The sequence below is a fragment of the Aulonocara sp. 'chitande type north' Nkhata Bay genome, linkage group LG13, assembly GCF_057382095.1.
Source record: "Aulonocara sp. 'chitande type north' Nkhata Bay isolate Kocher_YH1m ecotype deep benthic linkage group LG13, A_spYH_male_GT1.1, whole genome shotgun sequence".
Lineage (NCBI taxonomy): Eukaryota > Metazoa > Chordata > Actinopteri > Cichliformes > Cichlidae > Aulonocara > Aulonocara sp. 'chitande type north' Nkhata Bay.
This window is the reverse complement of record NC_141356.1, coordinates 7,282,638-7,309,359: the sequence shown is the minus strand read 5'-3', so window position 1 is coordinate 7,309,359 and position 26,722 is coordinate 7,282,638. Positions and strand designations below refer to the sequence as shown.

Sequence of the window (26,722 nt, the reverse complement as noted above, 5' to 3'; positions counted from 1 at the left end):
GTATGAAGCATGCTATCTCCTTGGACTGCAAGAAAAAAAAGTTTTAGGCATGAAAATGAAAATAAAACTAAGCTGAAAATAGGCTAAAACTGACAGCGTGGCGACTTATTGGCGACTTTGTGCTGCTAGTCATTTAAACTCACCTCCCATTGGCAACAATAAATAATGACTAACTAATGTGAAATAATGTCTTAAACCATTTAAGACCTTTTTGGTAATGAAACAGGCAAATGAACAATAAAACGGGATCTCTATGGATTACATGACTATGTGACACTGATGAACAGCGGGCTGTTGAGGGGATGCAATTCACAGCTTCAGTTAAGATAAATCAGGTAAGAGGAGGAATCTTGGCCGCACACACACAGGAAACATCTTTATGCAACAATTAATCAGAATCTTACATCAGGTGCTTTAGTCTTTTTCTTTTCTGGCACTAAATTACCCCCAAAGACCAAAGTGCGCCATGGAAAACGACTCCCTAATTCCAGATAATTAGGTAAAGTCGTTAATCACAGCAGCGAGTGAACCTTCTGAACCGACCTGTGAAACATCCATCGGGCTCACTAATTGACTGCCTGTTGTCTTGGAGCCATATTTAACTGCTCCATCTAGCGGTCTCTCGGCTGAACGTGACGTCGGAGCGCTGCTGCCTCTCTTCTCTCCCCCATTTATTAAATTATTTAATTTTTTTTGTCACCGTGAGAAATAAAGTGCCAGTGTAGGGCAGCAACATCAGTAGCGCTTTGAAACCGTGGCTGTTCGCCGCAGACGGAGCGCTCTCACTCACTGCGCCGATGAAAGTTGAGCGCAGCACGCTGATGACCTGCGAGCTTCCTCCGGGGAAACTGCATTTGACTGGCTTAACGAGCGCCTGTTCCCATCTCTACACTACACATCATTTGTTGCTGTCTTGAGCTCCGCTGTCCAGCAGGCTGAAGGCTGTGTGTTTGAACCCAGCGCACTCACGGATACGGACTCACTCCGAGGATCACAGGTGAATAAGGATGCATCAGTGTTCCTGTGTGGAGGTTTTTTCTTCTTCTTCTCTTATTTGCTTGTCTTAAATTGCTTGAACGCTCGGGCTTCAGATCAACTTAGTTGACTGTGAATAAGCTAATTTATGTTTTCTGCTCTAATGTTCTTTTGCATTTCCTTGATGTTCCCACTCTCTGTGTCACAGTAAAGCCACCGTGCATGCATTTAATTGCACCTATCACCTAATCCCATGCAAATTAGCTTGATTGGAGAAAACTAACGCAGATTGTCGCAACCTACTGTTGCACCTGTGGCTGTTATTGTAAGTTCATTATGTGTTTTTTTAAATATGTAATATAGGACTGAGGATTTTCTAAGAGAGGTTTCAGACTCTGCTCACACACTTAGGGGTGCACCATCCAGTCAGCACAGCCTTTACCAGCAGAGCCGAGCCGAGCAGGCAGCCGAAACCCACAATCCAATGTATTCATTATTTAATATATTCATAGTATCCAGAAAAGTAGGGGGTAGGGTCTCAGGATTCTATATGTTTTGTGATACTGTAGGCTTGTTGTTGTTATTATTATTATTTGGTAAATTCTGTTCTGATTTGTTCATTTTTTTATTGAAATGCTAGTTCCGTTTTGGGTGTGTTCCAGCTGCATACCCATCACTGTCATCATCATCATCATCATCATCATCATCATCATCATCACTTCTCTTTGTTCTTATTGAGAAACACACAAAAAACAGCTTTTTAAATTCTCTTTTCCTTAATATAATTCCAGCCTCAGACTTTCCCTAGTTGGCTTTGTTGCAAGAGCAAACCACTTACCTTCTTGCACTGCATATAACCTTAAAGCCTGTATGACAGTTTTGCAAGGGCTGTTGGTTTGCATGTTTAGGCAAACTTTCTTCTGATTTGGGTCACTAGTAAGATTTACAGTCAGAGGACAAAATTCAATTAGACAGCCCTGCAGCAATCTTTACTCACTGGCAGATGGCTTTATGCTCTTGGATCCTGCCTTAGGGTCCCTTATTGCTCTAATTGGATTTCATCATTTCACACTGTTTATCTGTATGAAAATGAATTTTAAAACGCAGCATCATTAATTCAATACTCTCTCAGCCCTGTCAGATCCAAGCCCACAAGTCACCACCGCCTAAGCATTTCACATCTCATCCCCTGCGATGGGCTTTGTCATAAATTGAAGCAGACCTCAGAGTAAATTGTTATGTTGATGGCATGTTGGGTTGTTGGAGGAGTCTAACTAGGAGAATCTGTAATCTGTGTGCAATAAATGAAGTGCATGCAGTGGCGAGGGCATATTTGTCTGTCTGAGTTTATTCTAGCCCTGAGGAGATGGTTTTCCTCTCAATGACATCCACTTTGATTTTACATAGGGACATTCGCAGGAGTTGCATTCCCCAAGACAATGTGAATATGATGTTTGCTTATCTGGTAGTGCTGCTTGTCAGACATACGTTGTGTACTATACCAGCCTTACACAGAGAAGGAAACAAAAAAGGGTGCTGATACTGTAGTCTCGCCACTGCTGCATCCCTTTCCCATCGCTTTCTGTCACCGTGAAGCGTTTCACTGGGATCAGATTTGCAAATTGTCCTATTTATTCTTTTAAATACCACTCCTATTAATTAAGATTAAATGCTAATTAGAAACAAACAGCTTAGTTGGGGTGTAGAAAATTTCTGGAGATGAGCGAGCTGCCTCAGTACATTTGACCCTATTTATAGCATTATTGCGAGACTGAACAGCCATCAACCGCCCTAACTGAGTGACATCTAAGAAGAAAGTAATAGGGAGGTCAGCCTTTACACAACTCAAGCGCCACGGTTTGTGTTATTGAAACCTTGCCAGTTCAATTTATATGAATAATAGTATCGTATTTGTCAAGGTGGAGCTAAAAATTGCACTCAGATCTCAGGTTGTTGTGGCAGGACTTATCGTCCATATTCGCTCTGCTGTGTAATGAAAACGACAATAATTTATGAGTCATGAATCAATGCGATGGTGAGCTTCACTGAAGCGTGAAGCTGCAGCTAGGCTGAATCCCGTCTTGATTAATCATTGTTGCTGCACCTCAGTGGTCAAACCTACTATGTTCGGTTGCCTGAGATGTAAACAAAACTCTGGCCTTTGACAGAGGGGATTTATAACTTCAGCGACGATAATGACTGAACTGGTGCTGGTGCCAAACACCGAGGCTGGATGTTGAGTCCGTTCACTCCGGCGCAGGAAGCCACAGAAATATTTAAATGTCAGATGGAAGTGGAAGCATGGTCGGTCCTCAAAAGTAATAGCACGGGGACCGGCAGGAGTTAGATTTGCAATTTTAATGGTTGGAGCAGAATAACAAAATGCAATTGTATTATCAAGGGATAATTATAGTGCCATGCAGAAGGTTGGTCCACATTTCTGCAACAGTGAACAGTTAAGTGAGTAGAAAATGAAGTGAACTCCAAAAAGGGAAAAACTATTTCAACATTTGGAGATAGATTTGTCTGTCATTTCTATTGTGTAGAACTGCAGAGTGTGAAAACAGGAAAGGTGCGTGCCTCATTCACACAAGCACCTTTTCCCCCTATGCTGAAATGCTTTCTATCTAATATGTACACACATTGGCAATATAATGAATGCATTGGCAGCAACTAGGGGTTCAGTATCTTGCCCCCGAGTATACTTTGCCATGCAGACTTGAGGACCCAGGGCTTGAACCATCAACCTTTCAATTTAATAGTTCTGCCACATGAGCCACAGCTACTACCCCCAGTCTTTCCTAACCTTGGATTATCTTTTCCAAGGCTTTTTCACACTTGTCATAATGAAACACCATATTGGAAGTTTCAAAGTTTTATAAATACTCCGACTTCTTCTTCAGCTTGTGTCAAAAAATCCTGCACCCAAACAGCACTCTACCTACAAAGCAAGGGACTGCTATGAGGGGAAGACATTCAGGGAGCTCTTTGCTCAGTTCGTTAGGAAGATGAAAGCTAACGGGAGTGGTGGAGATCAAGCTGAGGTCTGGAAGACCAAGACAATGTTCAGAGACAGCCGCCACCTGGATTGCAAGAAAGGCAAAACACAGATGTGTTTGAGGTAGATTTCACAGAAAAAAAAAAAGAAGAATTCATGAAAAGAAGACTTCTTTAACTTCACAGAGGTGTATAGGTCGTGCTTTGGGCTTTTGTTGCAGCCAGCGGAATAGGGAGCATTTCACCGGCAGAGGGAAGAATAGATTCAATTAAATACCTGCAAACTCTAGAAACATCACAGTTTGAGTCTGTAAAAAAAGATGAGAAGATGAGACGAGGCTGGCTTCTACATCGGGGCAATGATCCTGAACACACCTTAAAATTCAGAGTCAAATACGAAAAGAAACTAAAGGCTGTTTGTTTTTTTTCCCATGGCTCTGATAGTCTGTCGGCCTAAATACCATGAAAAATCTGTGGCCAAACCTCAAAAGAACACAGAAGTTGAAGCTTTTGCAAGAATATTTAACAAATTCAGAGTAAATAAATAAATGACTCTTAACTTCTACAGCAAGTTGTGTTACTTGCCAAAAGATTAGCTATTAAGCACTGACCATGCCGGGTGCCCAGCAGGGTGCCCAGCTGTTTCCTCGTTTCTTGATTTTCTCACTCTAACTTTATTCCTAGTGGAAATTAGGACATCTTTTATTCATTTAACTGTACTAACAGAAATTTTCAAGAGGGCAAGCTTTTGCATGTCCCTGTAAAATTCCCTTCAGTTAGATAGACACAAATCCAAGGTTACATCCTCTGTGTATATGGTAATTGTTGCTAACTGCATGCAGAGAATTGAAGGATAGAGCTACATGAAGGCATATCAGCTGAAGTTTGGGGTGGACGAGGGGAAAACAATCTGTAACATACAGTAAGGCAATTCCCATTCTTTTAATATGGACATGCTGATATGCATCCATCTCTTACATCTTCTTATTACCCTGGAATTAAATTTTGGGCTAGCACTTAGTATCTATAAATTTGATCTAATTTATCCAGAGAAAATCACATTATTTAGTATTTTTCCCAGGAAAAATATAGGTGGAAAAAACAACAGGCTGCTTTCGAAGGCACAGTCGAAACAAATAGCGTAATAAATAATAAATTATAATAAAAACGCGCAATATTTAATGGCAAGTTTCATGTACTGTGATGTAGCTATGATCAGTGAAAGTGCATTACAACAGGAGAACACTGTCAGTGCTTTTCTTCTTGACCTATGTATTGCCTGGTTACAGAATATTAATAATTGCATATGTTCTCCCTTAAATATGTTATTTGACCTTATTAAAAACCAATTTGCAGGAAAGTATTAAGGCAGAGCCCTTCCTCTGCTCTAAGCTGGGTATAATGAAGGTGACAAAACACAGGAATGTCCATAAAACAGTGTTGATATAGCAAGCAAGGAAATATTAAATAAGATATGAATATTTAATAGGTTACATCAGCCATGCAAACAGAAATAATTACATTTTATGTGCAGTGAAGTCATTTGCAGACAGTACATTAACCTACAAAGTGACATGAATAATGTTTGGGGATGGCTAAACCCATGAGACATCTAACTCCCTTAGACTTATATTAGCCAGTAAAACAAATCCAAAGACATTTATCTGGGATTTGGATGGTGTAGTGCAATATGAAATGTATTGACAAGACAGCCACATTTTTCTATAGTAGTGCATGATTTATAGCGCATGTGTTGCAGGAATTTAGAGACCCGAATCTGTTTTTATACTAATGAATGCGATGTTGTATTTCACGGGAAATCTGCTTCCTTTGCTGTCAGTTTCCAGCAGAGGTCTTCCTGCTGTTCAGCCTGTCAGGCCTGAGGTTTGAACCGACAACTTTCACATCGCTGTCTGAAAGCCGGCCGACCATAACCTGCTTTAAAGTCCCAGTCATTAAACTTTAATACAATATGACCACTCCAGAGACGTTTTAGTCTTATATTTGAGATATATATTGTATTCCCGGGGTGTGTGGTTTGTTCTCCTGGAGTCTGTTTGCATCATTATTTATTAATCAAAAATTGGACGACCGTCAGATCAAGTCTCAGCACAACAGCAAAGATAAGCTTCTGTTTTTTTATTGGCATTATTATGATGCATGTGTTAGTGTAACTGTTTTGGTCCAAGGCACTGTAATATAATACAAACTGCATGTCTGGGGATTTGAACTTTTCTCATACATATTTCTTGTTTAACTGACTTAAAAAAAAAGTCTTTGCCTAGACCTTAATCTCATTTTAGCACCTTATGTCACTTAATAATTGCTTGCACCACTTCACTTGGCACAGTACAGAATCCTGCCACTTGCCAAAGCGATTTAAAAAAAAAAAAGGGGGGGAAATGCGCATCCACTAGACTCTGTGTGGTTCAAAAAGTGACTGCTCTCCCATAAAAACAAAAATATATACACATAAACACACCTAATTTTCCATCAAGTGTTTGTTTTCCAGCGATAAGTATTTGCTGTTAATTGGAGAGTTGCTTTTCCACTTACAAAGCTGAATTTCCTTCTTTATTTTGCTCAGAAGTGGGTGTTCTGAAGTGTCACACGTGTGAATGAACTCACTGATACCAGCTTATATAATCTCTGGTATGCTTTTGATTGATGGCTGCAGCCGGTAGTTAGCATAAATCTGAGATGTGCTTTGAGGTCACACCTGTGCAGGGTTTGTGACCGAGCGCAAGAGCGCTGTTGTTACCTCGGCAGGCAAAAACACAGACTTGCTACATCACAATTAGGTCCCTAAAGAGACTATGGTTGCAGCGTGAAAGACACTAGGTGATTAATGCAAATAATTTATGTAATATTCAATGCTGTATTCTGCAGCGACATGTAGACTGACACTGTATTGTATGTTCATGTCACTTCTTAGTTGTGTTTTTTCTCTTCCTGCCAGAACGTCTTAGCGAGCACTGAAGATAGAGCAGTGAAGCAAAAAACCCAGAATTCTTTGCAGAGCTGTAGGCCAAAGATAAATCCATGACCTTTCAGCAAATAGCTTATATGCAACATTATAAATATAAAAAACGCTTGCCATCACTTGAACCTGAGGAGTGGTAATGAAGAAGTATCCACAAAGGCATCTTGAACAGTGAAAATATTTTCAGTGTTTTCAATCCAGTGTGTAAATCTTCCTGACATTTGGTACACATTATGCTGTGTGCTGGAGAATTAATTAGATAGACATTTGGAAAAGATGTGATCTGTATGAAAATGGCAAGATGGCATAAGGATAAGGCTAATGGATGTAGGCAACAACTTGATTTGCCGATGCTGGGAATCTGCATAATTTTGTAAAGAGTTTGTTGTCAAGAGATAAAAAAGATGCTACTGTTTCCTTTTCTTACCTTTAACAAATCCAATAAGAAAAATAAATAAATAAATAAAACCAGAACCAAAACCTGTCTGCGGCTTTTAGTAGCTATCCCATTGATTCCTGAAGTAATGAAATGGGTCTTAGATGTAATAGTTTTTATTTTATTTTATCAGGAGTATGTGTTTTCATAAAAACAGCAGGGAACTGTGGCTTGAAGTAGAAGTTATACAAAAGCAAGTAAATGGTACATTTGTTTAGGACTATTTTCAGCCATGGGTACACATGTAGTTCTGTAGTGAGCACTCACGTCACCAGTGTATATCATCTCTGTAAGTGGATAGTTAGCAACCCTTTGACTGTGTTGTATGTTGGAGGAAGAATGGAAAAGAGACTTAAGTGTGTTCAGTGCTTATTATTGTCTGAATAGGAAGAGAATAAATGTACTGGTTATGGCACCACAGAGAAGCCAGTGAGGATGGATCTTAAAGCTGGTCTGAAAAGCTTGAAATTAATAAACACAAATTGTTTTTTAGTTTGTGAGGATTTTTCATCTATCAACCAAGAAATGTCTTAAACCTTCATTCTTTCTAATGGCCAGCAGGGGGCGACTCCTGTAGTTACATAGTGTTGTATATTAGTCTGTGGGGAAATGGCTCATCTATGATCTTCAAAACGTTTTTAAACGTGTTTATGGTCTAAATATCTAACTTGAAGTGTTACTGGATGGAAAAAGATCTAAATCGTGTTTATGCTGATTACATTCAGTGGCATGTGCCAATATTTTTGTGACTCGTAGTCATGCACCTCTTGATTTTTGTAATCTGGTGCATTAACCCTAAAATGCAGCTGTGTTGAATGCACAAATGTACCATTGTATTGGTTTTTATGGCTGTTTTTATGGCTGTTTTAATGGTATATCAGTACAGAATCTCAGAGATATATAGATATACTGAAGAAGATACTGTAACTTTGCAATGTCTTTGCTTCCAGTTTTGACTTCTTCGCTTCCTATATCAGCGCTGATGTGGCGGCACTGTCTGAGTGGTGACCTCTATCGTACAGGAGAATAATGCACCTTAACAGCAAGCATAAATAGAAGTGACTGTGTGATGATGTTGCAGCAGCATGCAAAGCACAGTCGGCAGTCCAAAGATCTGCATGGGGTTAGGTTAATTGGTGATTCTAAATCGGTCATAGGTGTGAGCATGAACGATTGTCTCTCACTCTGTGTTGGCCCCGTGAGAGAGTAGCAACCTGCCCAGGCTGTGCCCAACCTTTTACCCTATGACAGCTGGGACAGGCTCCAGCCCCACCGTGATCCTAAACTGGCTAACCGGAAACGGATGGATGGGAAAGACATGATGTTTTTGTACATATTGGTCCCAATTAGAGTCATGTTGTGTCTGGTGTCAAAACACCAAGATGCTGACGGCTGAAAAGCACTCAGCTTGAGGCTTCACAGACGTCACAGTGGTTACGGTTGTCTTACATCTACAGCCTATTCACAGGACACAAACACAAACTGTTATTTCATGGCACTTAACCAAGTGCGCCTTTTCGCATTGCGTGCCCGCTTAAAGGTTATAAAATGCACCGCATCTTCTTGTTACGCTGCACAGATGAAGTTTAGTAAGTCACAACGCTGACGTTTTCATTACAAATTTGCCACATTTGTGCGAAGTGACAGTGAGAGTTACACAAACTCGAGCAACTTTTACGTAATGAGAAAAGAGAGAACGCCCGCGAGACACGACACCCACATGACTCATTACCAGCTTGTTCACACACCGTACCGACCGCGTTACCTTTGGAATTAACTTGTTGCCGGTTATCCGTGGGAGCTGTTGACAGTGAAGGGCAAATATAGATCTATTGGCATCCTTGTGTTCTTTAACATGATGTTACGGATGAGGTTCTGCTCCCGAATGCCAGCAAAGCCTGAGGGCCACCCAGAGCTCAGTCTGGATGGAGAGCACAACAGCAAAAACCAGCAGCGGTGTTAATGTGACAGCCAGTAGCAGCTGTTAAGGTGGAGAGGTGAGACTGAAAAAAGCCAAATGAGGTCCTTTTTGCTAATGAGGCCTAGGCATTTCTCTCTCTCTCTCTCTCTCTCTTTCAGCTGCAACAGTGTTATCGGTATGCACCTCGTTCTGCTTCCTCTCAGTTCCACAGCAGCTCCAAGGATTCAGCCTCAAACATAGCAATTCAGCTAAAACACTACTCAAATACCACTGGTGTGCCAGCAGTCAATTCCAGCATTTTTTTTCCTTCAGAATGGAGCAGAATTAATGAATATCAAAATGCGTGGCTTAAAACATGCAGACTTTTTTTTCCTCGCAGTAGAATTAATGCGGCTGCTATCTCTGCTGTATGTGTTACCATTTCAGCTCTTCACCTGCTGTTTAGGGCTCCTAAACACTCTGTTGGAAATTAGTTGTGTTCATTGACGCTGACAAACCAATCAATATGGTGAACTATTTCTTAAACAAACGTGGACAGGTCTTAAGTTAATTGTCGAGTCAATCGATGAGGGGTAATCTCACCTTTTCTGTTTAACGAAATAGGCCGCGGATGTCAACTCTTAGACAAGCCTGTCAGACGGAGCTCGGCGTCGAGCTAAGCCGAGCATTTGGTGGGAGTAGGGAAATGAATGGAAGTAGGCCACTGAATGCAGAAAAGCATCGTAGCGGGCATTTGAATTTCAAGGCGGTGCGGTAAATCAAGTTAAGCAGGAGACAAAAACAAAAACATTGACTACAGCTTTTCAGAAATTTGCAGTGTGTGCAGCGTCAGCAGTTGATCCTGGGATTTTCCTTAACTTCAGCTATTGACTCCTGGCAGTGCTGAAAACTATAAGGAAAGAGATGTGCTTCTACTTCTGATTTAAAAACAAAAAACAGAGAGACAGAGCTTTAGAGGGAAACTTTTAATACTCCTCTTTGCAAAAGCTGGCCACTGCAGTCAGCTCTAGCAAAGGAAATTTGTCTTTCCAGACTGATATTATGTTCTATTTTCAAATCAAATCTTCCCTTTGTACAGCTGACTGGGATTCATTTAAGAAAAAAAATCTAGACATTGATCCTGATTCTCCCTAAGAGCTTACGAGCTTACGAGATTCAAGTTGTTGGAGGTTTTTTTGACCATTTTTCTTTTACTTTATCACCGCTGAGCCCGATTGATGCAGGGAAGTGTTACAGTATGAAGCAGCATCGATTTCCTACAACGGCCCCATGAATGCTCCCTGTCCTGATGATCCAATTCACTGATCCTGCAGGCTTGCATCACACTCAGCGGGGTGTTCGACAGACATGATGAAGCAGTGCTCTGAAGTGAATTTCTTGCCCTGTTCTCGAGGCTAAATGAGACAAAAGCCACACCTTGGATAAAAAGTGACAAAATGCCGAGCACATAACCCCAGTTTAATTTTCTCTTTCCAGATGGACTGGCTCACACCTGAGATGTGAAGTGTGTTATGTGAGCCAAGGTGTTTTCCCACCTCGCTGGTGGTGGGGAGAGATGCTGCACTCCGTTGCCATGACAGCAGAAGTTCTCTTTGTTCTTGGGTTCCTGATGATGAGCGGCACTCTGTGTAATCCTATCGCGACCTTACCGGTGAGCCAAGAGCGTCTGGAAAGGGTGTTGACCCAAGCTAGGGAGGACAAACATCAGGACAAGCAGACTGCAGAGGAGCCGCTGGGATACATGGCCCAGGAACAGCCGCAGGAAATCAATGCTGTAGGGCCCAACAGGACTGCCAGGTCAAACCTCAGCTCTCAGGCGCGAGGATCTAAAGGCGAGAATTCCCAGGAGCTGTGGAGCGAACAGGACAGCCTGAACCAAATAGACGAAGCTCCGACCAGTGACGTCACCCTCTCCCTGGACGCCATCGATGAGTACGCGTACCCAGACTACAGGGGGAAAGGCTGCATGGATGAGAGCGGCTTTGTTTTTGCCATCGGCGAGCAGTTCACCCCGGGCCCTTCAACGTGCCCTTGCCTCTGCACAGATGAAGGCCCTCTGTGCTCCAAGCCAGAATGTCCCAAGGTCCACCCTCGCTGCATCAAAGTGGACACTAGCCAGTGCTGCCCGCAGTGCAAGGAGAAAAAGAACTACTGTGAGTTTCGGGGCAAGATCTATGCTTCGCTAGAAGAGTTTAAGGTGAGCCCATTAACTCCATTCACTCATTTTTGACATGCTCCAACTTGAAAGAAGTGCTGACAGAACACTCCCTCGCCATGAGTGGAGTTTATCACAGGCACTACACAGGAGCTAGTTACCTCGCCTTGCAGCATGCAAGCAGGCAGGCAAATTTATAATGGCAAAGGTCAGCACTTGTCTTTTATTTCCCTTTTTTTCTCCTCTGCACAATGTTACTGGAGGCTGAATTTAGCAGTGCAGCTTCAGCAGAGTGTTTCCATATTTAGTTTGTTGATACACATGATAAAAGTTACAGTTATAGTAGTGTTACAACAGCACAGCGCAGCACACTGCTGCATGTGGGTGTTTGAGGAAGAAGAAATACACTGGTGAGATGGTTGTTTTATCTTCTGACACCACTTTGAAAGGTTCGGCTCAGGACTGCACCACAGTCTCAGCGTTAGGTCTCATTTATCAGCGCCTAATGCTCCTATTTATAATGGATAGTGTCTCACCAGGTGGTTGGGGCTAATATGGGATGTCTTCCTCTAACTCATGTTGTTGCCGACAGCTCTCTGCTGAGCCAAATCTACAGAAAGCCTCTACTGCCACTAGCCGCATACATCAGCCTTTCTGCTGTGTGAAGAGGGGGTGCTTTGAAACTAAGCAACAGGCAGGTTTTAATGCTTGATTGCTGCATTCTGGGGCATTGTGCTAAGTGCTACCTCACTCCATTTTCACAGTGGAGTGCCATGCGGAGGTGCAAGCCTCTGCAATCTACAGCAATGCTGGAATTAACCTTTGCTCTCTTGTTAAGACTACATGTATATGACTTTATACATGCAGCTGCTAAACTGAGCTTTGCATGGACACTGTAGGCTGCAGGCTAAATGTAATTCAAAGTGCGCTCTGCCTTTGTGCTACATTTTCTGTACTTTGAGATATACAGGAACGCTCGGATAACTCAGTAATTCCTGACTCTGATCACGCGGCGAGAAAATTGGAAGCATCTTCCTTCTTGTTTCCCATTTCTATTGATTTCTCCATATCCCCCTGATTCGATTGTGAAGTTCAATTCTCGACTCAGCCCTTTCTAAAATGAGGCATTCATTGGCAATGAAGTTGAGAAAGATGGGGCTTCCCTATAGATGTGGCTTTGTGACACTGAGTGCACACAGTCTTTAAAGGAGGCAGACAGGCAGGCGTGTTTTGTGTGTGCAGGTTGTGTGTGTTTGAGAGACAGAGAGAGCTGCAGAAAGGCAGACAATTGGCTAAACAGACATGAAATAAATGAATCTTAGACAAAGATGGCAAGAAATCAATTAATATGGGAGGAGTTTATGTCACCTGTGTTTACTTGTGCATGTGATGAACTGTTTGTAAGAGCGTTAATTGATGTTTTTTTTCTCTGCTATCAGGTGTCTCCGTGTGAGAAGTGCAGGTGTGAGCCGAGCGGAGAGGTGCTGTGCTCTGTGGCAGCCTGCCCACAGACGGAGTGCGTGGACCCGGAGTACGAGCCGGATCAGTGCTGTCCCATCTGCAAGGGTGGTGAGTGGAGATGATGATTTCTTTCAACAAGCCAGTTCATTCCAGTGCAGTTGGTATCCCAGTGGCATTGGCATGAAAGCCCCACTAGTGCCAGTTTTTGCTCAAGGGCACCACAACAGGAGTAGCGAGGTAGCAAAGCATCATTTCGCTGACGCAAAGCAGGCAGCATGCTGCACTGCAGTGTGTGCAGTATCTTGCCACATCGGATCAAATCTGTTTAAATGAAGTCACGGCAAAAAAATATGGCTAATTAGCTCTGAGTCGTGGCCTGTTTTTGTGTAAATATTACTTTTTTCTCTGCGTCATTCTTAATGTCATTTCGAGAGTCGTTTGATTGATTCTGTAGCATATGTTCCAAATCCGTCTACTGTCTGGTACTGAGATTTGAGATACGCTTGCATTTTTTGCTGCTTCTGCTGCTGTTGGGGGGGCGGGGGGTGGAGTTTATGATCCCGTTGGTTTGAGAGCTTCGGCCTGCCTGAGAAGAAGGAATTCTGCAGCTCAGAGTCGATTATATGAAGTTGTTTCCGATGATTCCAGACAGCATGTCCTAGATTATGCCCCCTTGTTTTCTTGGCGTGACTCTAATGCAACATGGCAATGTCAGCAACATTGCTTCCTTCAGCAAAAAGAATGATGACTTGCGATATGTATCTCTGACTTGGAATCTTAAAGCGGCGCAGGCTGTCTGCTATAAACAAGAGCAAACAATCTGCATGTGGAAAACAGAACCCGCTGCATGTGAAAGTGCTTCGTCTGTATGAACCGCTTACAAGGTGACAAGCGCTGCTGGTAGTGTCTCTTTTTTTTTCCGGGTAAAACTGCAAGTGAGATATTTTGATTTTCCGGGCGTCTGTTGGAACTTTTTACACATTAAATGCCAAATGGGAAAATTAGAAGTCGATTTGAAACAGATGATCAGATGATGATGAATGAATTTGGCTTAAATGAACAAAACACACACACGCACAAAAACACCTCTTCTTCAGCATATGTCTGCCATCGGTTCATTATCATTGCACCCAGAATATCACATTAGCATTAGTCATGTATCATTTTAAACTCTGGAAGTATTATAGACATTAGAATTTGCATGTAATGAATGTTCATGACTAGTCATCAATCAGAGATCGTCCCGCTCAAATGAGAAGCCTGTCTCACAACCTTCCAGTGGTAGCAAGTTGAAAAAGATTGGTAGTCATAGAGCGTCGCTCGCTTTATTAATATTTGGCTGCTGTAATCTTGAGGAGTACATGTTGGTTCTTTGTTCTTCCATATTTATTTATTTATTTATTTATTTTTGCTGTACACCCACATTTTATATATATGCACATATTGATCATGCTGAGAGTGCTTTTTGGGCAGTTTTGGGCAGTGCTCCATAATTTCCCCCCTGTGAAATGCCCAGTGGATTAGCTGGGCCACATTTGTAGGCACGGCAGTCCAGGAGACGAATGTAGATCCCGTACAGTATGCACAGAGATGTGGCAGATTGAAGAGAGCGGGCATTTGTATTCTCAAGTATCCCCAAATCCACGTGCTCGTTCACCCGATAAGGATTTTCAGTTTTAGGTTGACGTCAGTCCCTATTACCATAAGATTACCACACATTACCTTTCAATGAATGCGGCTTGCTATGCAAGGGATGACACGTTATCTGGCCACAGCTAATACCGTCGCGAGGAATACTGTAGCCCATGGGGATTGTGTGGTTAAAAGTGTTAACTACTCAGCCTGCAAAAACAGTAGGGCACGTCTTCTGTGGCGTTGTTAGAGCTTCCTAAATTGATGACCCTAATAACATCATCAAGTTAATCTCAGCTTGAGCTGGGAGATTTTATATTTTAGCCAACTGACACCCTCTAGAGCTGAAAAATGAAGCCAGTGTAGAAGTTTCGCTCTTTGTCAGGGGCAAGGCTGATGCTGTTTCCTCAATGCAGCCATTGCCGGAAATTATAGAGGGTACAAGAAGGACTGGGAATCCTTTTTTATGGGGGAAAACAAACTTGTCCTGCTCAATACATCATTGTCAATATTGAATAACAAAATGCAATAAAAGTGCTAATAATAGAGGTGATATAACAGGTTTTTTTTAATGGCTGCCCGTTGTTTCCTGATGTGAGATTATTTTTTCTTCTACCCAACAATGAAATAAAACATATTTATGATTGTAACCAGACTGCATTTGGTTTGCAGTTGTGCTCTTTTCTTATGGACAGCTGCATCTCCTCATGCATGTTTATGGAGGCAGGAGGTCTGCTCACAGTTATTTGCATATTGTGATTTATGTCTTGTTCGTAACCCCGTGACACACCATTTTAAAAAGTCCAGGAAACACCCATGCTCCTTAAAGTTAATGCTATCAGCTCAAATGTCTAACTTTGATAGTTATATATGTTTAAAGGCGTGACTGATTTGAGTGGCACGTGTGCGCGGACCCACGCACACGCAGTGTTGCTGCTAGACATCACCTCGGCTAATTGGAGGCACTCTACTGGACCTCTTGATCTGTAATTATCTGACAAATAATACGGCTTGTTGTGTGGTTAATTATACCAACAGACCGTCCAAGATGTCTGTGCTCCAGTTTTTTTGGTTTGTTTTTTTGACTGTGATTCTGTACTGATGTATTTCACATGTACAATTATGCATGCAGCTTGCAAACCAAGCTAAATGGTGTTAAAGAACACCTTTTTCACTTATAACTTCCAAAAGAAAGTGATATCTTTGAAACACTAGTCTAATCTGCAAACAGTGATTGATGGGCAGCTAAGTGCATCTTTTATGTGTAGTCTGTTGCCCTTTAACTTGGGGAAAATTTGTTTTTTTTTAACCATATTTAAGAGTTTTCCAGTGGGGGAGTACCTGCTGGTTCTGGAAGCATTATTTCTCCACTCTTAAAAACGTTAATGAAGCCCTCGGTGTGCTTCCACAGAGAAACACAGGAGCCTGCTGCTTGATTTAACATTACAATTATTTGTGTGCTCAGCTGGAAATCTGGTTACACTTGTGCACCATATATTCTGAATTACACCCAAATTGGCCAAAAGTTCAGAGCGATCTGTTTTTAACAAACACTGTTATGTTTAGCTCTGACGATGATGATGCTCAATTTTCAGCTTAGTGACTGGATGTTTCGTCTCGAAATGCGACCAGTGATTTCTCCCACCAGTCGTTTTACGATCAAAGGTCGTTGCTTTTGTACCGATGATTCAGTGATTCATTCATCATGAATGTCCAAACCATTTGTCGGCTGCGTAAAGCCACTCGTTATGTTGTTTAACTAGAAACTGAATTGAATCTGCGAAGAAACATGAGAACCCAAAATTGCTTCCTCCACTTTTGGGCGCAATGAGACGCTGCTCAGTTCCATTATGGAAATCTGGACTTTCCTGTCTGTGTTCCTTAATATAGTGAAGTGAAGGACTAAATGACCAGAGTGCTCTTTTAAACTTGTCTCAAATACTTGTTTCCATGCATATACCTTTATGACATTTAGCTAAAAGTAGAAGCCTCGTCATCGTCATGCAGCGTCTGTCAGCCTGCTCTCAAACTCCTTTAGGGAGCATAATCTACAGGAGCACAGTGATATTTATGAGAATACAGAAATAGGCTTTGGCAACATTTACGCCTTATTTGTGCAGCAGTCGGGCTGCTGTGCTTTTTTTGTTTTTAACTCTAGCAGGTACACTTTTTATGTATTTTTAGGATCGTGCCAATAATTTACACTTCCTTCCTCACTTTTGCTCTGCCTCCTGCTGGTGTTTTCGCATGTTCACGATAGCTGTGAACATTAGAGCCCAAAGTGTTAATTGACACAGAATCAAGAGTCTGGTATCAGTGTGTGTTTAACAACTTCTTATTGGACGGGGAATCATTTTTGGCTCGTGATTTTGCGACCACGGCTGACGGGGTTGCGGCTGTGCAAACAGGAGGCGTGAGCACTCGACAAACAAACACCAGATATCTTTTGTGAAAGTCTGACTCTGCGCGCTACGCCATCCGCTCCCAGAAAATTAAGATCTCTGTCAGGAACTAATACAAAAATACCCCCAAAAGATGCATCTCTTTGTGGACTTAATTGGACTTGACAACAAAGAACAATAAAAATGTGAAAAATTAACTGGGGGACATCTTATTAAATAATTGGAGGCTATACTAATTAGATGTAAACAGAAGTAAATGAGACATCACTCCAAATGACACCACTGATCTTCCCTTCAGCTCCTCTCAATATCAAAACGATTATCCATCGGATTTCACTTTGTCTTTTATTCATGATGCTTCTTAGCCAGGTATTGCAGGCGCCATCATTTAGATGACGAGGATCATCGATTGTCAGCTCCCATCTTGTCGCTGTTGATCATGCAGCACTCGATATGAGACAGCGCCGAAGAGGTGGCTCCGTGATAAAATACAGATGATGTAAAAAGGAAGAAAAAAAAAAGAAGGGGGCGGCGGGGGGGGGGGGGATGGTAGAGGTCGTCGACGGAGAGTTCCTCCTCTGGTTCTGTTGTTTGTCTTGTCTACAGATGTTGTTTGAGTTGTGGGCAGATGTTAAGACCTCCCAGGTTCCGCGGTGCATCCGATGTGTCACATCAAAGCTCGGGCTCATTAATGAGAAAGAATTAAACACTCACCCAGATGACACCAAACGGGGAAGGAGGCTGGTAGTGTGCACAGGAAAGTTTTTTTGTTTTTTTTAAAAAAAGCACCGAAGAGAAGTGAAAATGAAAGAAAGATTAAAATCTGTAGAGATAAAAACACCCTCAGATGTGGTTTCTCGTTCAACAAGTAATCCCTCCTGTCTTTTACCTTCATTCCCCAGCAAACAGCCACTTCGCCTCTTTACCATTTTCCTCACTATTGATAAAAATACAACGAGGTATTTCAATGTTTGATAAGTTCATCAATTATGCACAGGCATTATCTTGGCCTTTTCAGGCATGCAAAATCAATGCTTATGGCAGAGCACCCTGCCTCAGATGTGTTATTCACCCTGTATGCTAGGAGACACTCGGAGAAGAGCCAGGGGAGGAAGATGAAAGTAAGAGGTATCACTAACATCCACCCCAGACATTTGTTCATGAATATCAAAGAACAGCTGTGAATGGGGGCAGGTTCTCATCATTTTTCACTCATTATCTTAAAGCAGTGGAACATATTGCAATTAAATGGTCTCATAGCCCTCAAAAGTTTGTGACCATCATTCGCTCTATGCCATAAAGTTTAATTAAACAGCATCGATTCATGCAAAGAACATCTAGTCAATGCGAGCTGAAGGGGGAAAACATGTTTTCTATACTCTAAGCTGGAGTCTGTCTTTTTTCTCCCTTTTTTAGTTTTTTTCCTCCTGCCAATATGTTTTGACGTGTTGCTTTCCTTTTCTTGGACATATTGGTAAAGACGTGGCGCTTTCCGTTCTAGCAGATTCAGATTTCTCTCACTGCATCTGCTTTTGAAGAACGCTTAGAGGAAAAAAAAAATCAATGCAGGAGAAGTCGCTCTCATCTGCACCTCAGCCGTGGCTCCCCTCCCTCTTGTCCTTTGCTCTTGCAGGGTATTGCCTTGGCAACGCACGAGGAAACAAGTGGTGCTCTCCAAGACTCAGACATTAGGGTCAACACTAATCTGGAAGGGGGGGTGTGATAAACAGTATGAACCGGAGCCAAAATCACTTCAAATAGAGCAGCACGAGACACGGTAGCCTGGTTGCCAAGAGGGATACGGGCTCATTTAAACTAAGAAAGGCATGATTCATAGACGGGCCTTTTAAAAAAACAGACATCAAAAAACACATGAGTCAAAAGGGAAATTGTTTGTATGGATATAAAATGGTCTGGTTTGTCCATTTAAAGCATCCCCCATTTCACCCTGATGCCACAGATAGGGACCAGTGCAGCTGACAGAGCTAGTTTCAGTCAATGAATGCAAAAATAATGCTGCTTCATTACTGACTGTTTGCTAAGCCCCTTAGGCTAATGTTGGTACACTTATCAAACACTTCTCACACCATAATGTAGCTTACAGTAATAACTGTGACTAATTTATCATTGAAATTCCAGTAGCATTTCAGCATGTACAGTGATGGATTTCTCGCGGAAGAAAGTAAAAGCAGGCTCTTGGAGAAAGCTACTGTAAGTGTATGAAATATGCACACACATCATATGAGGGTAAAAAAAAATAAGTGAGGCTGAAACTGTTCATCCAAGATTTTTTTTTTATTTTGAAAAAAGGGAAAAGTAAATTAAACCGTAATGAGAAACTTATCGGTCGATGTTTCCTTTTTTCTGTTACATGAGAAAGAATTTAAAAAATGGGGAATACCTGATGAGTTGGAGTATCTAACACCAATCTAGCTGCACTTGCTGGAGTGTGAACTTTCCCAAACCGAATGACGAGCATGAGAACATTATTCTAATTTCACACATTGGCTCCCACGCTGTGGCTGTTCCAGATAATTTTCTAACGTAACCTGTAACCTCACATGATAATAAAGCTAATGGCATACTCCTCACGTTTGGAAAGGACACAAGACTACTACCGATACCAGTCTAACATACACACTAACGCTTATGTTTTTAGTCTTGGCAAGGCTACTTGGAAGGTAGCAGTGACCTCTAAGTTTTACCCTACAGAGTGTGGCATTTATTAGAGCCTCGTATGTGCAGAGGAATCCAAAGCTTTCCTTATTACACGACAAACAAAATGACATCCAGCAACAGACTTTATGGGTAGTATTAGTTGTTATAAATAATGTCATGAGGAAATCAAGATTAATGCATGCACTGGTTTAATTTTTTAGGCAAACGTGGAATTACATGCAGGGCATTTTGCATCTGCTCTAATAAGCTAATCAATTCACAAAAGGTTTAGTTTTTTCTTTCCCCCCCTTTTTGTTTAATTTTTTTTGCTGGACCACAACATTTTTATTATTTAAAGGCCATTTTCTTTCCCATTACTGGACTTTGAGTTATTACAATAGCGAAAGGTCGCAATAATGACGATAATAGTTAGTCGCATTATAGTACTACTGGGTCACTGAATGCTTTTCAGCTTTGGTCTGCTTGTTAAGTGTTATTTTCTACATTTTCTCCTGAATAAAAGTCCATTTTAATGTGACTTGAAAATACATTCTCAGTACAGGAAAAAACCCCATAGAGGAACAAAACGATACAAAAACATGTTCTAGGCCTGATGCCAGACCTTTAAACACGCTGTTTTTTTTTTTTTTTAAAGGATTATGTAAATGAAGGTCTTGCAGCAAAGACTGTCACCTGGACACTGCTGTGATGGCTCTCGAGGCTCCTTTCTTTAAAGGACATTGGTCACGACAGTCGAGCTGCTCGAGTGCAGCTGCATAGCTTGGCTGCAAAGATCATCTGTGCGCGTACGCGAACCTTCACGCAAGGTGCCACTCCCACAAAACCAAAGAGTCAGCGGCTCTCTAAGCGAGGCGGTTACTTAGAAAACCAGTCTCACCGAGCATCTCTGAAAGAAATTATTCATATTGTTGTGAAATCCCTGCAAAGTCCCCCCTCTTTCTGCCCTTACAAAGCAGCCTCGTTTTAATTCTGCATTTATAATGCAAATGTACCCAAGAAATGCATTAAGATGAGTGATTTCGGCTATTCTTCTCTTTCCATTACCTTATAATGCGGCTGTTTTTAACATGTCAGAATTAAGGGGTGCGATCATCAGGATGTGTCCTCGTTTCTCCATCCATTATCTGGCGCAGTTACAGAGCCAAAAGCCACAGGTGCTAATGGCTATCTCTTTCACATGCTTCCCATGCCAACTTCTAACACGCTGCACTGACAGTTTGGGTCCAACTGTTCATGCACATGCACAGTCCATTTGTCTCTGCCTCTTCGGGTGTTTTTCAAAAGCTCTTGTGAAGCCTGATGTGCCCATAAAACCCTTTTTTTTTGCCACAGTGAGTGACGGAGAGATGGGGATATATTATATTATATTAATGAAACAATGACAAAAAGGTGGTGTGATATGAATGGCAGAATAATAGGGTGAGAGGAATGAGTAAGCACAGCAGGGCTAAATCCATGCATTAATTAACACAAATGAGTGTCATGCAACTGTCAATGACGGGCTTTAATCCCGGCTCCACGAAGGAAGTGCTTTTGATTAATGCCGCGAAGTGGGAGATTATTTTTCGCATTTTCCCCCCTCTCTCCTAGTACACCCTTGACATATGCATCCCCTTACTGGAGACTCAGTGCTTTAAATGCTACTAATGATGATGAATCAGTAGCGACAGCAGCCCGGGCCACAGGATGAGTTGTTATTCAGATAGCGTGCGCGCACGCGCGTACATGTACAGACTTATAAACGTGTTGGGGTTGACATTTTGACAGGCCTCGGCAAACTGTTCACATTGATTGATGCGCAGGCTCGCTCCTTCTGGGCGCTGCGTCCAATCAAACGCGGTGGCTGCAGCTGAAAGACTCCCCATTTATCAGCATCTTAATTATACAACAGAGTGGCTCAAGACCTTGTTAGTGTAAGGGAAATAGCCATTGTTATGCTACACCTGTTGTTGTGGAAGCAATTCCCGCAGTGTTTATATTTTGCCGTGCGGCTGGAGAGATAATGGATGATTTATGAGCACTTTTTCTGCAGCCACTAGTCGAGGACGCGGGCACATTCACTAGACAAAAACATTCCCATTACACTTTACCAAAAGAAGGTAATTCTGTCCGATAGGAGGAGGACACTTGTGTTTTTGTATTGTAAGCATGGCAAGTAGATTTCTTTGTACACTCCAGTGTTGCCAGATGGGAAGAAGCACCAAAATGAGTTGGACTACAGCTTTTATTTCCTCTGTCGACTCTCTCGGCTAGTTGTTCAGGTCTTAACAACCACTACCTAACATCAAAATTTCCATTAGCGAGAGCCAATTTCCTGCAAAATAGTTAAAAAAAAGAAGAAAAAAAAGATGCAGTCCCTTGGGGTGCACTTCAAAAACCATATTAAACCACTGTGTAACAGTGCTTAATTTGTTTTTATGCACAATTCACAGTCCAGCCTTGAAGTTGCAGAGGAGAGCAGCTGCCTTCAGCCAGACATATGCTTTACAGTGCTTGTGGTTTAGCCAATCTAAGGAGCGTGGAAAGAAATGTAATTGAATACCTCTCATGTGCAAACCATACAAAAATAAAAGACAGGATTCAGTTGAATGCCTTAATTTCAGAATATGACAGTGGATGAGATAATCGTTTGATTCAGGTTGTTGAGAATTCAGTGTAATCTTTATCCTGATGGGAGCTGGGTCTGAATCAAAGGGCTGTTCTGCTTAAACCATAAGTGGTCAATCAGTAGTCTGAAGAACATTGTAATGATTTCCCAGGAATGTGTATTTTAAGTGGATTCAAAGCCGGTTGATGATAGATGGCAGAGTGGAAGCTGCATAAATTCCACCTTTAAGAGAAGCGCAAGCCTGAGATCATAAAGGTAAATGTGAAAAGCCTTTCATTTCCTTGCCATCAGAAACGACTCTAGAAAGGGTGTTAGCAAATTCTTGATGCTTCTGTAGCCATTATTTTTTTCCGGGCCTCTTATATTCCCATAACAGAACACTATTTTGGGAAACAGTCAATGAAAAGCCCAGACGAGAGAGCCCATTTTCCACTGAGAGAAATGAACTGCTGAGCAGCAAATTCATTCTTTTCTTTGACTGACTGCTTTCAGCTTCTCCTGGATGTCACAAAACTGTCTTAAAGCAAAATAAAAAAACAAAAAAAAAACAAAAAAAAAACAACCCAAAAAACCAAAAGACAACCAACTGCACTGAACTCCATCTGGTCAATGCAACAGATATAACATCTAAAATTAGCAGTTTAACAATAACTGAAGTCCTGCCCCACTTTCAAACTGGCATTTGTCCCACTGGCCTTCATTGCACAATGTACTTTTGCACAAAAGGTTTTCTGTCACCAGCCTTTGTGAAAAGCTGAATTATATGGCCAAACAATTCTGCCAGTCCTCCTTTATGACTAATTTATATTTATTCCCATCCAAATAATTATTTGTACATGATACTGAAACTTTGCCCTCCATAATAGCAACCTACTTCAGCTTGAATTGCACACTGCATTAGAAACATTAGAAAACAATTAAAAAATATGAATGTTAAATGTATAAAATGCATTCAGATTGCATCAGCAAGAGTGACAGTATATCTGATGTATTGTAGAATAGCACCAGCTAAACCACAGTGGAAATAGAGCTGTTGCTCTGTCCTGAGTGGAACTCTGTGTTCTGTGTACTGGAAATAGCCGGGGTTAAATCAGTGCAATTGTTAAGCATGCACATTTGGCAGCGTCAGAATGCAGAGAACAAACTCCGGTGCTGTTGGTGGTTGATGCAGTCAGTGTATGGGATAATTGGTTGGTTGTAGCTGACTAGCTAACTGATGCATAGGTCTGGACTGCATCAGAGCACTGACTGTCTGGCATTAGGCTGTGTCCTCTCTAGTCTTTAGCCATTAACATTATGTTTTCATAATCCCCCTTACCAAAAACACTCAATGCTGGCATTAGCAAAAATATACTCTAAAACATACTCTCCTTTCAGTTCTTCAATGCAAATAATTCATCCGCCAATGAACAACTCAATGCATTAAGGCATATAGACATGGTCAAGACATCCTGCTGAGTGGCAAAGTCATGGTTGTTGGTGCCAGGTGGCCTGATGTAAGTATTTCACAAAGTGCTGATCTGCTGGGATTTTCCCATCTCAGCCATCTCTATGGTTTTCAGAGAATGCCCAGAGAAGAGACAATACACAGCGAGCTGCAGTTCTCTGGTTGAAATCGACTTTTTGGTGCCAGAGGACAATGGTCAGATGCTTCGAGCTGATAGGAAGACAACAGTGAGTCAAACAACCGCTTGTTACAACCGTAGTATGCAGAAGAACATCTCTGAACAGACAGCACATCAAAGTTTGTGGCTGATGGGCTACAGCAGCAAAGGTCCAGCCTGGTGGTGATGGTGGTGGTAATGGTGTCAGGGATATTTTCTTGGCTCACTTTGAGCATAATTTTAAGACACCGTCCTTCCTGAGTATTGTTGCTGACCCTATCCATCTCTTTACTTCACCACTGTCCATCTTCCGATAGCTCCTTCTGGCAGGACAAAGCTCAAATAATCTCAAACTGGTTTGTTTAACATCACAAATGAGTTCACTGTACTCAAATGGCCTCCACGGGCAGAGCACCTTGGGGATGTGGTAGAAAACGAGGTTCACGTTATGGATCTACAGCAACCGTGTGATGCTGTCATGTCAGCACTGAGCAAAATATCGGGGAAATTTTTGAATGTAGGGTTTTACATAAAGTAAATGTTCCCAGACGTGAGTGAAAACAATGAAAGTATCTTCATGTTGATGCTTAATGTCACTCACCAGATTCAGGAATTGAAATGAACTGGAGGTCAAGCACCAGTTTACCATCCTATTTCATAAATAGGCCGGCTGACACAGGTGTCTGCGAATTTGAGGAATTTATAACTGATTGAGATCCACTGAGAAGCACAAAAGAACATGACTTTCAGTCGTGTTCGGTCTTTGAACTGCGTGTTCCCCTCACACCGAGCAGAGCCCTTGGCCGCTCAAAAGGCAAAAAAGAACCGACAAGTGCAACCTTAAAATGACTTCTGCACGTACATGAAAGGAATTTTCAGAATTTTAACAATAAATCAATCCCCTTGACTATCATCAAGTTTGTATTCGTTTAATCTGACCACAGCACAGGTCCCACAGCATTGTAAATCAAAGGAACAAAGCAAATCACGCATTTTTCAGGGCTCTCAGTGTGAGTCTGACCTCGATAATGTGACACTGTGCCAACAACACAAAAAGAAACATATTAAAAATGGATGAGCTAAATTTGAAATTCCACTGTGAAAGATTTGAAAAAGCCCTGTTGTCTGTCGTGCCCTGTTTTCCTCTTTATTTATTTCTTTTATGTCTGTACCACCTACAGGGCCAAACTGCTACGCGGACACGGCGGTGATACCGGCTGGCCGAGAGGTGAAGATCGATGAGTGCACAATCTGCTACTGCACATACGAGGAAGGCACGTGGCAGATTGAGCGTCAAGCCACCTGCAGTAAGAACGAGTGCCAGCGGAGCTAGAGACTGGCACGGCGACGAGAGAGGGACATTGGCACGCAACACCAGTGCCGAGCCTCATGCACACTCTCAGCCTTTCACCCAGTCTACCGGGCATCAGGGTCGGACAGCACCCCTCAAGCATTTCAGCATTAATACTGTAGTCATTACTGAAACGATGCTTTTATGAAAGTTTATAATCCACACACAGAATATCTATTTATCTATGTATTAAATTATTTATGAATATATATATGAAATATAGGAGTCATTAATGCTGAAACAGTGGAAGACTATTTTTTATAGTATCTGTATTTTATTAAGCAATGTATTGGACCAGAGGTCAATAAAACAACAGAATGTATAGAACACACACAGCTGTCTTTGGAGGTGCAAGCCTCAACGTCTCTTAACCCGCGGTGTCATCCGACAAATCTCGACACCCGTCCCTCTACCACCAAAGTGCAGACTAGACTGTGCGCGATTCATTTTGCAGTGCTAGGGTGCAGACTTGCTGTGCAGGACAGCGCAGTGCAGAGTTACAGGCGAACAACAACGAAGAAAGACGAGTAAATTCACGAGGACTCGACTGTTTCCTGATTTCTTTTATCCTTTTTTTCTGGATGTTCAAATGTGCTTTGATTTGAAAGTGCTTTTTTTGTATTTCTCTCGGTACAGTGTGTTCATGTTTCAAATAAATGCCATTCTGTGCTCTGTAAATGCTCCGACGATACCTGTTTTTTTATAGCTGTGAGTTTTTATGTTGATGGTGATTTGCATTTACAGACTTGCTACCTGGAAAAAACAAAAAGCTCGCAGTTTCACTTGAATCAACAAATGATTGTCGATGGTTTGTTGTTTGGAATAAATGATCAGAGTATCAGAGGAGCCTTTGAAAGTGACAAATCTTCCCTTTTTAGATGGGAACGTTTTTCGGTTTTGAAGTTCCTGGATGATATCTCTGTGAAAGCTACAGGTAAATATTTAATAAGTTGTCAAAGAGGATATTAAGTTCCTCAGTAATGCAGGGCTTTCATTTCCGGTAGTTATAAGCATCCCAATATAAACATGAGCCCTTGGAAGTGCAGACGCTCCGGAGTTGCCCCTGGATTTCCAACTCCATTAATAAAGCCCAGACTGGACAATTCGATCTCATTGATTCCAATTTGCTTCCAAAATTTGGAAACCGAAAGGTCATCCGACTTGCTGCATATATGCTTTTTTGTTTTTGCCTTCGTTATTTTAGTTTGAAGATTAATCAAACGAATGCAGAGGCGTAAGGGCCAATCAAGCAGCAGATCAAAATGAAGATGAATAATTTAGGTCCAGGTTATGAACACTGAAAGGCAGGCTGGCGTAAACGCGTGCATATGTTGTGTTCACGCTTTCGCCTGTCATCTTTTGCATTAGCAGCAAAGCTGTGTCACCCTCTGTGCAGCGTGCTGGCCCCGCTGCAAAACTTTGATCAAGAGGTTGCCAGACAACGATGTTGCATCTCCAGCGGTGAGACGTGCCTGTCAGACAGCCGAAGGGATCGAGGTAAATAAGCCTGAATGCATG

General features: G+C 41.9%; 1 protein-coding gene and 1 long non-coding RNA gene across 2 annotated transcripts in view; one reads left to right on the top strand and one right to left on the bottom strand.

Annotated features, from left to right (window-relative positions):
- The window catches only part of LOC147315567 (uncharacterized), a 65,568-nt gene that overhangs the window by 1,664 nt on the left and 37,182 nt on the right, over positions 1 to 26,722 (bottom strand). The window lies entirely within an intron of this gene.
- Positions 716 to 25,882, top strand: vwc2 (von Willebrand factor C domain containing 2). Its single transcript, XM_086258438.1, has 4 exons — positions 716 to 997; positions 10,789 to 11,509; positions 12,907 to 13,036; positions 25,035 to 25,882. Exons 2-4 carry the CDS (start codon positions 10,868 to 10,870, stop codon positions 25,184 to 25,186), a joined length of 924 nt encoding a protein of 307 aa, XP_086114564.1. The 5' UTR covers positions 716 to 997; positions 10,789 to 10,867; the 3' UTR covers positions 25,187 to 25,882.

Bases quoted from the DNA above. Each gene is read 5' to 3' on its own strand.
- vwc2 (XM_086258438.1), top strand. From the start codon at position 10,868: ATGCTGCACTCCGTTGCCATGACAGCAGAAGTTCTCTTTGTTCTTGGG. The intron at 11,510-12,906 runs GTGAGCCCATTA...CTCTGCTATCAG, and splicing joins CTTCGCTAGAAGAGTTTAAG to GTGTCTCCGTGTGAGAAGTG. The intron at 13,037-25,034 runs GTGAGTGGAGAT...TACCACCTACAG, and splicing joins CTGTCCCATCTGCAAGGGTG to GGCCAAACTGCTACGCGGAC.